The sequence below is a fragment of the Oncorhynchus masou genome, chromosome 5 (assembly GCF_036934945.1).
Source record: "Oncorhynchus masou masou isolate Uvic2021 chromosome 5, UVic_Omas_1.1, whole genome shotgun sequence".
Taxonomy (NCBI): domain Eukaryota; kingdom Metazoa; phylum Chordata; class Actinopteri; order Salmoniformes; family Salmonidae; genus Oncorhynchus; species Oncorhynchus masou.
In genome coordinates, this window is record NC_088216.1 from 62,627,123 (window position 1) to 62,642,055 (window position 14,933).

The 14,933-nt window shown below is 43.3% G+C and overlaps 1 protein-coding gene across 1 annotated transcript in view; it reads right to left on the bottom strand.

Moving 5' to 3' along the window:
• Positions 1 to 2,929: 2,929 nt before the first annotated feature.
• The window catches only part of LOC135529595 (taste receptor type 1 member 3-like), a 32,608-nt gene continuing 20,604 nt past the window's right edge, over positions 2,930 to 14,933 (bottom strand). Inside the window, exon 15 of the mRNA XM_064958253.1 lies at positions 2,930 to 2,999. Coding sequence (XP_064814325.1) covers positions 2,930 to 2,999 — 70 coding nt within the window. The remainder of the gene's footprint in view (positions 3,000 to 14,933) is intronic.

Sequence of the window (14,933 nt, forward strand, 5' to 3'; positions counted from 1 at the left end):
CTCGCCTCAGTGAGCAGCCGAGCTGGAGTCCTGCTGTTTTTATGGCTGCGTCCCAAACCAAACAGCTGACACTCAGAGCCTGCCCTTCCCATTGTTTACCTAGTCCCCAGTCCCTACGTAGTGTACACACCTGGCCCTGTACTGGCTCTATCAATATCGGTCAGCAAAGTTTTATGAATTTGCCTTAGATGCTGACTTTAGATCAGTTTTGCATGTAATAACTTGAATGGTTAAGGTGATGATCTGTACCTGGAGCGTTCTTACCTAGCAAAGCCCTGGCGCTAGCACGCACTACACCCTCCAAACACTACTCCTACTGCAGACACTACATAACCTGATCAGCACCAAGACAAATAGAGGCCTGATTGCTTCCCCATGTTCCATCTGGGTTCCGTTAGTGGTGACAGGAGAGAGCTGGAGGATGGAGGGGGGTGGTGAATGAGGGGGTGGAAGAGGTAGATTCCGACGGCTGCTTTTAAACAGCCACTTTGCAGAGGGGGGTTTTGAAACACGCCATTGACCAGGCAGGGGCAATTACTGCCAATCGGTGCTGTCGGCGGGACCACTTTCTCCCGTCAATAAAAACATTTTGGTTGGGACGGCTCGGAACTGTGTGGAGCGGAGCTGGAGCCAGAGAGCTGCTCGTCCAGAGTTCTAACATTCCAGATCGGAAGCATGCAGCATTCCAGAGCTGGGGAATAAAGAGCCCTCTGATTTAACAGAGGAAATCCAGGAGCGGCTTGCTTCAGATATAGCCACTGTAGGAGCAAGTCAAATGTGTGTGTGTGTGTGTGTGTGTGTGTGTGTGTGTGTGTGTGTGTGTGTGTGTGTGTGTGTGTGTGTGTGTGTGTGTGTGTGTGTGTGTGTGTGTGCCTGTGTCTGTGTGTGTGTGTGTGTGTGTGTCTGTGCCTGTGTCTGTGCCTGTGTCTGTGCCTGTGTGTGTGTGTGTGTGTGTGTGTGTGTGTGTGTGTGTGTGTGTGTGTGTGTGTGTGTGTGTGTGTGTGTGTGTGTGTGTGTGTGTGTGTGTGTGTTGAAAGGAACACTGCTTCCGGATGCTAGACAAACTGTCCTCTTTTTCCCCTGATGGTAAAGGTTAGGATTTGGGGATGGTAAGCTGATCCTAGATCTGTGCCTGAGTACCAATTATGTACATCTGGGGTAGTAGGGAGGAGCACCTGATTTAGCCCAAAACCTCTGACCCCAAACCCCTGACACCTAAACCTCCACCTGTCTGTGGTCAGACTGTGCAGTCCACAACAGCCAAGTGTTCCATGACAACAATATTCGAATTGACATTGGTAGTAGTACTGAATAGTCTTCAAGCTTTTTGAGCCAACATGGTTTCCATGACAATTATGTATCTCAGTCAGAGTAAGCCTAGCTCCGTACAGCTAGGGCTCTAGTCCAAACTGTAAGAGACCAATGGTACTGTGTGTGTTGGTGAGACAGTGAGTGTCTCCTTGTCTTGGTCTGTTCTGGTCTGGTCTGTGTGTCTTAATAAACAGTTATATTTTAAACCATTACCTATGGGATTGTCATCATGAAGAGCACTAGTCCATTACAAACACCGAGATTGTATTTTACTGAACTCAAACTGCAACTCTGACACAAAGAATCCTTCAAAATCACTGGTATGTTAACATTAGTCCCACTCTCACACTCACCCCTCCACCTGCATACAGTCAAACTAAAGTTGGGTTAGAGTTAGGCCCTCCTTCCACTTTTCCTCCACTGACTCTTCACCACCACTTACCCACAGCACCACCTTCTGGCCATCATAAGCGTAACAGAGGGTTATACAAAAACAGGTATTTGTGCAACCATAGCCCCCAGTCTGTTCCAGTTAAAAAGTTGAACTTAGCACTTTTCCCCCCAATACAGTATGTCATTTTTCCTTATCTGTCCAGACATGCATGCAAAAAAACATGTAGGCACAGTTGCTGTCCTCCTTCCTCTTCCTCCCATTTCTCCTTTTACCTCTTTCAACCTCTACTGTTCCTTACCCTCTTCTCTCTCTCCTCCCTCTTTTCTATTCTTCTTATCTCTTTCTCTCTCCCTCTCTCCTTCCCCCTTTCTCTCTCTCTCCCTCCCCCTCTCCTTGGTCTGTCTTCAGTTCACTGCTGCGAATCTTCCAAACAGCAGGACAATAACAACTGCTTGTTGTCACCACGGATACACACTTCCATCCCTGAGCTTCCCTAGGAGCATCTGGCTATTGTTTGCCGTAGCCTCCATCTCCCTTACCCCTGACTGCCGTGTACTCAACATGTGTGTGTCTCTGTGTGTGTTTCTTTCTTTCTATATCTCTCACCATCTCACAGATGGATAGCAAGGATTAAGGCCACACAAACACACACACACACACACACACACACAGATCCCTGATCAGTCTCCTTCCCTCTTCTCTCTCTCCTCTGCCCCAGCCAGGCCAGATGTGGCCTCTTATCAGGAGATGGAAACCTGAGCTCTAATCATTATCATCATTTCCCCATGCTAGATTTATAGACTAGTTGGGATTTATAGTTCTGACGGGCTGGAATTGGAGAGGGGAGGAGAGAGAGACACACACCACCCTGCCCTCTCTTTCCCTTTATCGTGTGGGGCTAGCCCTGCAGGCTGTAGCCACCTGCAAATTACAACTTAGTACTCGAAGAGTTAAGACTGCGTTCTTTCAGCCCATTGTGTGTGTGTGTGTGTGTGTGTGTGTGTGTGTGTGTGTGTGTGTGTGTGTGTGTGTGTGTGTGTGTGTGTGTGTGTGTGTGTGTGTGTGTGTGTGTGTGTGTGTGTGTGTGTGTGTGTGTGTGTGTGTGTGTGTCAGGGGGAGGCTCGTACAGCCTCTAGTAGAAAGCCTTTAATCCCGGGGCTGTCAGACCCAAACCCGGCTTGACGTCCCATTGATGTGTAACAGAACAAAACACAGGGCCCCTCACTAAGCCCCCGACCCGGGCCCCTCGGCCCCCAGCATCCCCCCCCCCACTGACACTACAGGGAAGGGCATTCTGAGGCCGTACACACGCACACAAATGGACGTGCACACAGGCGTGCACACAAACACATACACAAAGGGGAGGGCATTCCTCAGCCACTAAGGGCCTCGTCTTAAAGACGAAAACGCAATCGCTAAACAACACACACTCAGAATAAATTCAGCACTCTATACAACAACAACTAAACAACACAATATTATTTCTCAATAAAGGACTTCCATAACAATTCATTTTTTTCCCAAAAATTTGTTTAGAAATTCTCCACTGACAATGAAAGCATAAACAATAAAGTTAACCCTTAGTTGTTTTGGTAATGAAAAGGTAAGAAAGTTGTACTAATCAAAGTAAGGAATTTATTCTAAGTTATAAGTACTTAAGTTATATTCTTTACAATATTATTCATAATTATGAACTTTGAGTACTGAGTAAGCATTAGCTTCGAGAAGTGTTGTGGTATATTTTTGTATTTATTAGGATCCCATTAGCTGACACGAAGGGTAACAGCTAGTCTTACTGGGGTTCGACAAGTAATGACTAAGACATTACAGAGAAAATGCTTTTTATAAATGTGCATACATTTAAAAACATTTAGCATGTAGTGTGTGCGTGTGCATCTTTCAGTTACACATATTGTACATGTCAGTACATACACACATCAAGGAGATCACATGGGGGAGAATCCTCAAACTCAACTCTGGACCTCAAAGCCAGTCCCACTGCAATTGTTCCCCTTAATTGCACCCACCATGTGAAACCAGCAAGAAAACCTGGTCCTTTCACATTACATTTTATGGTAAATGTGAAAGCGACTCATTTCTCTGAAAGGGGAAAAAGACATTTGATTAGCTTAATAATTTCTCAGATATCAAATTACATTTCAACTAAATAATGTTGCATGAATGCTAATCGTATCTGTTTCTAACTACAGAAAGGATTTCAGGACAATCTGACATGGTGGGTGTTGAAATCCTCTCTCTTGTGCTTTTTGAGGTAGAACCACCCGAAAGGGAAAACCAAAGGCTTCACTGTATTTGTATGTGTGTGTGTGTGTGTGTGTGTGTGTGTGTGTGTGTGTGTGTGTGTGTGTGTGTGTGTGTGTGTGTGTGTGTGTGTGTGTGTGTGTGTGTGTGTGTGTGTGTGTGTGTGTGTGTGTGTGTGTGTGTGTGTGTGTGTGTGTGTGTGTGTGTGTGTGTGTGTGTGTGTGTGTCACACTGACCATCCATTAACAACACAGCTCCACCTTAAATCTTGCATATTCATGAGACACATATTCACATGCACAGGCATGACCCCTGTAGATCACACACTCCTCTCGTTTGCTCTTTCTCTCTCTCCATCCATCTGTCTCTCACTCACACACACAGCCACTCAATCGGTACAAATTAAAACTAGGCCTTGGGTCAACGTCGTGCTGGAGCTTGGAGTATGCCGATGAGAGAGCAGAAAAACAGGTAGAGAGGGGATGGAACTGTGGTGCCATTGAGGACTCAGGTTGAATAGACATGCACAAATACATACACATTATGTGTAGAATTTCTATGGTGTTGAGAAGCAGCAGGGCTTTGACTGGATGAGAAAGAGAGAGAGACCTCTGTCTATGGTTAAGCTCTCCTGTGTGCAGCACTTATGATCCTTTTAACCTTGACTGTGCCTCAGTCCTTAGGTTTTACTAGGTAGACACAGGCTACATCCCAATTATCTCTCCTCCCTCCCAAAGTGTGCACTTGTTCCCCTCCAATTACTGGTATAAGAAATATGGTGAAAATGCACTCTTGCCCATGCCTCCACCAATCCAATGTGTTTCGTCAGTCCACTTCACTCTCTCAACAGACATATTGTTCTTAGTTTCGGCCAGGCAGACAGTTTGGTCATTTCATGAATTCATGTTCCCCCTTATTGCATGGATTGTATTATTTTCCTGTTATCAAATGTATGGCTACATGTTAGCTATCAGTGCTGTGCTGTACAATTAAGTAACTTCATTTTCAGCCATTTTCTGGTATTCATGTTATGCTACAATGTTTGGTTGGTTTCACCATAATGCTCTCACACAATCATTTGGTTTATGAAACTTTATTTGGCACTTAGTCTACATGGTCTGCTAAATATTATGCATTTTGCAGTCATTAAAAGGCATTAATTACTCACTGTAAAGACTGGACTAGAATAAATGGCACTTATCAAACCTATGGAAACCACATTTGACTCTGTTCCATTGATTCCATTCCAGCCATTGTAGTGAACCTGTCCTCCTATAGCTCCTCCCACCAGCCTCCTCTAGACCGAGTCCAGGTAGGAGGGTTACCAAAAGGTGTTTATTCCAGTCTGTTTCAGACCTTTTGTGAATTGCAAATCTACTGCTGAACACAACACACCTGAAAGATGGTTGTCCAGCACTTTCCTGCCATCTCCCCCTGGCCTGACACACATTAGGCTACTTTATCAATCATTTTTGTTCAGATAATGATCTAGGCCTACATTAGATGTTATTAAATTACTTAAATGTAGCCTAATTAACATAGATGCTTCTAACAAAAACCCGAAATTAACCACATATTTAATTTGTGTCTCAATTTGATAGGCCAACTTGGCGATATCATGTCCCAAACTGTGAGGAATTATTTAGAGGAAGCATCAGGTTATGCTTAAAAACTTAATAGCTTGTAGTATTGTATGACTGTTATCAATAATGTAGCCAAATGATTTTGAGTCTGAGGGAGGTTATTGCTAGAGAGAGAGAGAGAGAGAGAGAGACTATCCCTAACCTCTGTCTACTCCGTGGAACCTCCAGTGTGATGACTATCACTATAACAAGAGTCCAGACAGCTCCACCCAATATGGACGTGATGGAATTTATTTTTCTCTTCGGGGCTCTTACTAACCTTAACCCCTCGGCAGCAGCCAGATGTTACCGGGAGACTGAAGAAAGATATTTCTTATTGCATAAAGAATTTTTTTTGTTTTCACAAATGTAAAACAAATGAATAGGCTACTTATAAATTCTCTGTTTTGTGAACATTTAGGGGCTATATTTTCATGATTCATAATTTTTGTAGGTGTGTTATATGAGACTGGCACGATTTAATTCCTGTAACATTTAGGCTACCTGAACTGATAGAGGAATTGATTATAGATAACATGTCATTCTTATTTCAATAACTGACTAAACTACTTTTAATCTAGACCAATTAATGATAGGCTATTTGTAGGACTAATCTAATAATCCACTAAATCGAATATAAATATACTTTTTTCAATAAATTCTCATTTAAAATACCTGATGAAATGTTTAAAACACTAAAGAAATAATTGAGCTGATATCCTCCATTTTTGAGTTTCTCTTTATTGGCAAATAGTCTGTGCCATCTTGTGGGGTTCAAGAAATTGTTAAGTATTCAAACAATTAAACATTATTGTCGACTCTGCTGAAATATCCGAAACGTCTACTTTGAGTATTTCCCGTTAAAAACGTGGTAACAAAAGCCGTGTACCATCCGTACTCCGTCTCTGCGCTCACATTAACAATAGCCGTCTGGGCTACAATGGTCATAAATTAAATCCTCCATTTTGGCAAGTGTCCACACTTAGCGTTTCATTCTTGCCTGTTTCAGAAGTTGATAACGAAAATTAAGCTGCGGCTCGTGATTAAATAATTGCGATGAAAATGGCCATACATTCTGCCCAGACAAAAATCGCCTTTAGTTTGGAGGATTATTATTAAAACTCGAAACAGTAAAACAAGCTTCAAACACGCCAGAGGCAATGAGTGTAAAGAGAGAGAGAGAGGGCACGGGGATCTTTGGTCGCGCGGTTCTCCCGCTGCTGCACCCGGTCCCCGGTGGCTGGTGGTTCATGCCTCCACCGGACTTCCCTACTCATGATAAACACATTTGATGCCGGTTGTTTCCCAATAAAACCAAGCTTTTAGTAATCAGGGCGTTAAGGGACCGCATTAGAGCTGCGCTGCTCTATCCCTAATGGCTTCATTAGTGCTCTCTGATTCCCCACATTATTGTCGAAACAACTTTTATCCCTCGCAGTAATCAGCCTGCCCAGAAGAATAGAACGCACGGACTATGTAGTGAGGTTTTTCCTTTTGTGTTATGTCTCGTTGGGTAACAATAGACAGCTCACTTCAATACCAGACTTCATCACACAGTCATACCTGTAGCCATTTGGTAAATAGCCTAGTCTTAATCTTCAATCCAAAACTCCATTCTGAAATTAGTTGATGCTTTTATGAAGCGGGGTGAAGCATGTTGTTTTTATCATTCTTAATATAAGGGAATACAGTTATCCAATGCCTAAAGGTGAATGCTTTCGTACAAACCACTACATGTTGTGCTTCATGTTTAAGTGATCATATTATCCCTATTAAAATGTTAAATTATTCTGAAGAGAACTCAAGCACCGACCTCAATGAAAGTTTCATTTTTTCAAACGCAGTAAAAAAAGTGCTTATTATTCCAAATTGCTCAAGAAATTGGATTCATTGAGTGAATCTTTATCATGCATTAACGCTGTTAGATATTAGCCTACTATGCACATTAGGCAGCATATGACAGACGGACACTGTAGCCTAAATATATTAATGGACAATTATTAAGAGCGGGTCATGTTCGAGGGCACCGGATTTCAGGTTAACGCAGCTTCCACATCCATGTAATGTGTGGAGTTGGTCATAGAGGTGACTTATCGATGTTAATAACCAGAGGATATATCCGTATTTAGTTTCAGCTAACCATGTAGGACAGGTCTACCGGACTATAGCGCATAGGTTCATTACACCGGCCTGCCTTTCAACAACAGAAAACGTTAAATTGAGCACGACATTGCAGAATTTAGAGAACAAATAATCAAATGCTTATAGTGTTGTGATTTATAGTTGACGGATTTGGTTTTTCATTTTGGTTCAGCATTTTACCTTTTAAATCTTCAAACTCATAGGTTGAAATAGACATAGAAAAGGTCAAACATGCCAGAGGCTAACAGCAGATTAATCACAACAATTTAGTGGGCTGTATTAAACATCTTCCGTATTCAATTATCTGTTGCCTAATTCACTCAGATGTACATATAGCCTAGGCCTACCACATCACTCAATTGATTCTTAACACAAATGATTCATCAAAAGTGCAATAGGCTTATTCATAGTTGCATCACATCGTTATAGTATTTAGTGAAATACTGTGTATTTTCACGAATAGGATGATCACCCCAACCCATTATAATGGAATCAGATGTTTTATTTTAAAAGTCATTAGACATATACTATTCAGCTAAATCCACACTGACCCTAAGATTTTCCCTAATGTCTTTTTCTCTGTTTATGGCTGATAAATTGTCTGATTGCGTCCTCTGGTGGGTGATCTAGCAAACTACATCACTGATCATCGCAGGCAAATGCAGTAAGCCTGTTTTACACCTTATAGCGCATCATCTAGTTGAACACCACTTCCTCCTTTACAGGCACGTGCACAGATAGGGCTCCACCTGTGCAGAGCACATGCCCCTTTGCCCTTTCTTTCTCTCAAGTGCCCTTTTGGGTTGTGGTACAATTCCCCCCCCCCCCCTCTCCATTTTTTTTGGTATAAATGTTTTGTCATTGTTGTACTGGACCCACTACCCCCAAGTTGTCCTCAATTTTGCGACCACCCACCCCATCCGTTGATCTGCCCTGTATGGATTACGCTGGTGCCCAGTTGCGCCTCTTCCCCAAATATAGGGTCCAAGTGTGGTTGACTGCATAGTTAGTCTGTCTGAATGTGGGCATTTCAAAAGAAGTGGGAGGCTCAACAGCAATGGGTGTAACATCAACACTCCATTATTGGTTAAACCAGCCATAGACAGGTGCACCTCTGGTCAGCTTAATGTGTTCATGGCAGGTTAAGAGAACTTATGTACCAGGTTAACGGAATTAACATAGCAGGTTAGGATAATTACTGCGGTAGGTTAGGAGAAAGAGGCTAAGGTTAAGAAAAAGGTTATTGTTAGTCTTAGCTAAAATGCTACAGTTGTCAACAATGGCTGGTTGTGCAGCTCAATCAGCCTCGCAAAACGGTCTTGAGTGGCACAAATCTGGCCAATTAGCTGATTCGCGTTCCATACACCCATTTCTGTTGATTTTCCATCTACTGTTGACACCCCCACTTTCAGACACACTCCATGTATGCAGTTACCCATGACTCTGCCCTGTATAGAGTACCACAGTACGAGTCATAATACCCGTAAAACCTTACATGATGGCTGTGTTTCGTGTAGGCTTACCCTGGCGTGACATTTTGATAACCGTGTAAGTCTCTCTAGGAAGAGGTGAATTTTATCAATATATTCGCCTGTATTAACCCCCCCAAAATGAAACACTAATTAGCTGCTAATGTGGCTATCATAAAGAACTACAAATGCCATGATGATCTGGACGAAACTGCTGAAACAAGGCAAAGGTACATTTAGTCATTCATGAATTGGCTACATTTCTTTAAATTGACAATTCTGTGAACTGTCTTGTGCAAGTTTTGAATTGACACGATGCTGTTAGCAAAGATGTAAGCAACGTGCAGGAGATTGCAGGGATTTGTAGTCTTGCATGATGTTTACTTTTGTGCCAATTAGGGACAGATCGTAATTTACCGGGGGGAGGGGCTGGTCCAACTCAAGGTGTCATAAAAATAAATGTACCAATATTTTTTTTTTTTGCATGACCCTCCCCTTGTATTGTAAAATACATTTTAGACCCTCACCCATCATAGAATTAACTCAAAATAATGTTTACGACCACACATAACAATAGCTATAGTGATTCTGTGTTAGAAATGTGGATGTCGACTTTGCCACTTCAGCATTGCTTTTGTGGCACAGTGGATGGCACACAGAGCTATGGGCCAGAAGGAGTTTTCCCTGACCACCACATACGAGCTACCTCTCCCTGACTGTTTCATTACATTACGATCAGAGCCGGCAGCAGATAATGATCAGCTTGGGGGAAATGCGATTTTCAACATTTTGTTGCCAAATGTTCCACCAACAGGTTTCTGTGCCAATGCATGACACACCCAATAAACAAAGCATACCGACTTTGGGTACTTGAATATCATGGTTTGCGTTTTCAACACCACAATAAATAGATTATTTCAATCTCCACAAACAGAAAATACATCCACCTTGTAGGCTTCTCCAGTACCAAAGGCTTGGCTTGACAATCTCTGAATGTCATTAAACTTGCTGGTGTTTTGTAACTGTTGTCTCTTTCCATTCATCTATTGGCTGCTGCACAGTTTGGATTGATTGATTGACTGATTTATTTTGTCAGTTAAAAAAACACATTCAGTGCATTCGGAAAGTTTTCAGACCCCTTGACTTTTTCTACATTTGTTAGGTTACAGCCTTATTCCAAAATGTATTACAAATATTTTTACCTCATCAGTCTTCACACAATACCCCATAATGACAAAGCAAAGCAAAAAGTTGAAATATCACATTTGCATAAGTATTCATACACCTTACTCAGTACTTTGTTCAAGCACCTTTGGCAGCAATTACAGCCTCAAGTCTTCTTGGGTATGTCGCTGGGCCACCCAAGGACATTCACAGACCTGTCCCGAAGCCATTCCTGTGTTGTCTTGGCTGTGTGCTTAGGGTAGTTGTCCTGTTGGAAGGTAAACCTTCAAATGAAATGAAATCAATTTTTATTTGTCACATACACATGGTTAGCAGATGTTAATGCGAGTGTAGCGAAATGCTTGTGCTTCTAGTTCCGACAATGCAATAATAACCAACGAGTAATCTAACCTAACAATTCCACAACTACTAACTTATACACATAAGTGTAAAGGGATAAAGAATATGTACATAAAGATATATGAATGAGTGATGGTACTGAACGGCATAGGCAAGATGCAGTAGATGGTATTGAGTACAGTATACACGTATGAGATGAGTAATGTAGGGTATGTAAACATAAAAGTGGCATAGTTTAAAGTGGCTAGTGATACATGTATTACATAAAGATGGCAAGATGCAGTAGATGGTATTGAGTACAGTATATACATATGAGATAAGAAATGTAGGGTATGTAAACATTATATTAAGTGGCATTGTTTAAAGTGGCTAGTGATACATTTTTGACATCAATTTCCATCAATTTCCATTATTAAAGTGAGCTGGAGTTGAGTCAGTATGTTGGCAGCAGCCACTCAATGTTAGTGGTGGCTGTTTAACAGTCTGATGGCCTTGAGATAGAAGCTGTTTTTCAGTCTCTCTGTCCCTGCTTTGATGCACCTGTACTAACCTCGCCTTCTGGATGATAGCGGGGTGACCAGGCAGTGGCTCGGATGGTTGTTGTACTTGATGATATTTATGGCCTTCCTGTGACATTGGGTGGTGTAGGTGTCCTGGAGGGCAGGTAGTTTGCCCCCGGTGATGTGTTGTGCAGACCTCTCTACCCTCTGGATGGACCAATTCAGTTTGCCCGTGATATGTACTCCGAGGAACTTAACTTACTACCCTCTCCACTACTGTCCAGTCGATGTGGATAGGGGGGTGTTCTGCTGTTTCCTGAAATCCACAATCATCTCCTTTGTTTTGTTGACGTTGAGTGTGAGGTTACTCTCCTGACACCACACTCCGAGGGCGCTCACCTCCTCCCTGTAGGCCGTCTCGTCGTTGTTGGTAATCAAGCCTACCACTGTTGTGTCGTCCAAAAACTTGATGATTGAGTTGGAGGCGTGCATGGCCATGCAGTCGTGGGTGAACAGGGAATACAGGAGAGGGCTCAGAACGCACCCTTGTGGGGCCCCAGTGTTGAGGATAAGCGGGGTGGAGATGTTGTTACCTACCCTCACCACCTGGGGACAGCCCGTCAGGAAGTCCAGTACCCAGTTGCACAGGGAGGGGTCGAGACCCAGGGCCTCAAGCTTGATGACAAGTTTGGAAGGTACTATGGTGTTAAATGCTGAGCTGTAGTCGATGAACAGAATTCTCACATAGGTATTCCTCTTGTCCAGATGGGTTAGGGCAGTGTGCAGTGTGGTTGCGATTGCGTCGTCTGTGGACCTATTGGGGCGGTAAGAAAATTGGAGTGGGTCTAGGGTGTCAGATAGGGTGGAGGTGATATGGTCCTTGACTAGTCTCTCAAAGCACTTCATGATGACGAAAGTGAGTGCTACGGGGCAGTAGTTGTTTAGCTCAGTTACCTTAGCTTTCTTGGGAACAGGAACAATGGTGGCCCTCTTGACGCTTGTGGGAACAGCAGACTGGGATAAGGATTGATTGAATATGTCCGTAAACACACCAGCCAGCTGGACGCGGCTGGGGATACCGTCTGGGCCTGCAGCCTTGCAAGGGTTAACACATTTAAATGTTTTACTCACGTTGGCTGCAGTGAAGGAGTTTCCGCATGTTTCGGTAGTGGGCCGTGTCAGTGGCACTTTATTGTCCTCGAAGCGAGCAAAGAAGTTATTTAGTCTGTCTGGGAGCAAGACATCCTGGTCCGCGACAGGGCTGGTTTTCTTTTTGTAATCCGTGATTGACTGTAGACCCTGCCACATAACTCTTCTGTCTGAGCTGTTGAATTGCAACTCTACCTTGTCTCTATACTGACGCTTAGCTTGTTTGATTGCCTTGCGGAGCGAATAGCTACACTGTTAGTATTCGGTCATGTTTCTGGTCACCTTGCCCTGGTTAAAAGCAGTGGTTTGCGCTTTCATTTTCGCGCGAATACTGCCATCAATCCACGGTTTCTGGTTTGGGAATGTTTTAATAATTGCTGTAGGTATGACATCGCCAAAGCACTTTCTAATGAACTCACTCACCGAATCAGCGTATTCGTGGAATCAGATTGGTCGGACCAGCGTGAACAGACCTTCTTGTTTCAGTTTCTGTCTGTAGGCTGGAAGCAACAAAATGAAGTCGTGGTCAGGTTTTCCGAAAGGATGGCGGGGGAGGGCCTTATATGCTTCACGGAAGTTAGAATAACAATGATCCAGGGTTTTACCAGCCCTGCTTGCGCAATTGATATGCTGATAGAATTTAGGGAGTCTTGTTTTCAGATTAGCCTTGTTAAAATCCCCAGGTACAATGAATGCAGCCTCCGGATATGTGGTTTCCAGTTTACAAAGAGTCAAATAAAGTTTGTTCAGGGACATCGATGTGTCTGCTTGGGCGGGGGGGGATTATATATACGGCTGTGATTATAATCGAAGAGAATTCCCTTGGTAGATAATGCGGTCAACATTTGATTGTGAGGAATTCTAAGTCAGGTGAACAGAAGGACTTGAGATCCTGTATGTTGTTATGATCGCACCTCATCTCGTTAATCATTAGGCATACCCCCCCGCCCCTCTTCTTACCAGAAAGATGCTTGTTTCTGTTGGCGCGATGTGTGAAGAAACCGGCTGACTGCACCTACTCCGATAGCGTCTCTCGAGTGAGCCATGTTTCCATGAAACAAAGAACTGTCTCTCTGGAAGGCAACCCTTGCTCGGATTTCATCAACCTGGTTGTCAAGAGACTGGACATTGGTGAGTAGTATGCTCGGGAGTGGTGCGCGATCTGCCCGTCTCTGGAGCCTGACCAGAAGGCCACTTCGTTTTCCCCTTTTACGGCGACGTTGTTTAGGTTCGCCGGCTGGGATCCGATCCATTGTCCTAGGTGGAAGGTAAAACACAGGATCCGCTTCGGGAAAGTCATATTCTTGATCGTAATGATGGTGAGTTGACGTTGCTCTTATATTCAGTAGTTCCTCCCAACTGTATGTAATGAAACCTAAGATTACCTGGGGTTCCAATGTAAGAAATAACACATAAAAAAACAAAATACTGCTTAGTTTCCTAGGAACGCAAATTTAGGCGGCCATCTTTGTCGGCGCCGGAAACATTGCCCCAGTCTGAGGTCCTGAGCACTCTGGAGCAGGTTTTTTTCAAGGATCACTGTACTTTCCCTCGATTGTGACTAGTCTCCCGGTCCGTGCCCCTGAAAATCATCCCCACAGCATAATGCTGCCACCACCATGCTTCACCGTAGAGATGGTACCAGGTTTTCTCCAGACGTTTCCGTCTGGCCACTCTACCATAAAGGCCTGATTGGTGGAGTGCTGCAGAGATGGTTGTCCTTCTGGAAGGTTATCCCATCTCCACAGAAGAAATCTGGAGCTCTGTCAGAGTGACCATAGGGTTCTTGGTCACCTTCCCCAGATCCGTGCCTCGACACAATCCTATCTCAGAGTTCTACGGACAATTCCTTCCACCACATGGCTTGGTTTTTGTTCTGGCATGCACTGTCAACTGTGGGACCTTATATAGACAGGTGTGTGCCTTTCCAAATCCTGTCCAATTGATTGAATTTACCATAGGTGGTATCCAATCATGTTGTAGAAACATCTCAAGGATGATTAATGGAAACAGGATGCACCTGATCACCATTTTAAGTGTCATAGCAAAGGGTCTGAATACTTATGTAAATAAGGTATTTCTTGTTTTTTGTATAAATTTGCAAAAATGTCAAAAAACCTGTTTTCGCTTTGTCATTATGGAGTATTGTGTGTAGATTGATGAGGGGAAAAAATTATTGTATCCATTTTAAAACGACGCTTTAACGTAAATAAACGTGGAAAAAGTAAAACGGTCGGAATACTTTCCGAATGCACTGTATACACAAAGATTTTAAAAGTGACTGGGGATTGCACAATTGTCAACCTCCAATATGAGTATGAGGGGGGTGTTTAAGTACAATTCTTAAGAGCTTGTTTGACTGGTAGCTTATTATTTACATGCTGGTAAACCATGGTGTGCAGGCATAATCAAAGTGACGCTGGACGAGCACACATGCCAGAGTCTTTAGGGTGTCATTAGCTAGGTTTCCATCCAATTGGTGACAGGCTTTCAATGTGAATATGGCATTTCAGAGTTTCCTTCAGGAAAATGTGGCCCCCGACAACATGAAAGGGAACAT